Source organism: Limulus polyphemus, unplaced genomic scaffold, assembly GCF_000517525.1.
Source record: "Limulus polyphemus unplaced genomic scaffold, Limulus_polyphemus-2.1.2 Scaffold3475, whole genome shotgun sequence".
NCBI classification, from domain to species: domain Eukaryota; kingdom Metazoa; phylum Arthropoda; class Merostomata; order Xiphosura; family Limulidae; genus Limulus; species Limulus polyphemus.
This window is the reverse complement of record NW_013669085.1, coordinates 10,723-11,648: the sequence shown is the minus strand read 5'-3', so window position 1 is coordinate 11,648 and position 926 is coordinate 10,723. Positions and strand designations below refer to the sequence as shown.

The 926-nt window shown below is 33.9% G+C and overlaps 1 protein-coding gene across 1 annotated transcript in view; it reads left to right on the top strand.

The window, feature by feature from the left end:
• The window catches only part of LOC106469418 (transmembrane channel-like protein 3), a 60,752-nt gene that overhangs the window by 58,210 nt on the left and 1,616 nt on the right, over positions 1–926 (top strand). Inside the window, exon 18 of the mRNA XM_022397936.1 lies at positions 534–704. Within this exon, the coding sequence (XP_022253644.1) occupies positions 534–704 (171 nt within the window). The remainder of the gene's footprint in view (positions 1–533; positions 705–926) is intronic.

The following is a 926-nucleotide window of genomic DNA, read 5'->3' as shown; positions in this document are numbered from 1 at the left end:
CACTTAATCATGTGTAGAAATGTGTCGCTTTTTCTTAAAATTTTAAATCGGTTAAATACGTAGCGTATTAAAATAATGGATAAAGTGAGAAAATCAATAGTAGGCCTATTTTGAAGTGTGTTTTTTCCCCCAACATTTTATACTACAAAGGTTTTATTTTTAAGAAAAACTACAGGAGCAATGGGATGTTCCAATAAATTAACACTTCACCATATAGAAATACTACAGGACTAGGAACATTCTTGACGTGATTACTTTTCCATACACAAACAAGTGCATTTCCTTGCATTTGTTTGCATAACAAGATAATATTTTTAGCAATTTAAACATATATATATATATAAACTATTGTGTACGCGTCTTTCAAATATAATTACCTAAACAGAACACAACCACCAGTACAGCTAAGTAAAATAAACAGTCCCAAATAACGTCTGAACGTTCTGTACTTATCCGTAAAATCTTGAAAGAAAAATTAAACCACGGAATGAGACTCCGACGTTCTAATTAAAAACAAAATGTTTATTCTAAAGGAAAAGGTGAAGACAAGAGTGTCGGAACCAGGTGGTCGTCTGCTAAAAAAATATTACCGGTTTTGCCGACATGCAACAAGTTCCGGGCGTTAAGTCGTCAAAACGAACGTGTAACGGATCGTCACGATGAAGAAAGAAATGTTACACGTGGTCAGCCAAATAATCATATAGGTAAGTTAGTCTGAAGCAACACAATTAAACAAATACACGTACATACAACAGCATCATGAAGAAATACAAACATACGTACATACAACGTCATGATGAAGTATAAGTAAACACACACTCACACGTACACACAACGGCGTCATGCAAAAAAAAAAGTAAGCACACACACAAACACATCATGAGAAACATAAGGTTTGTTTGTTTGTTTTGAATTTCGCGCAAAGC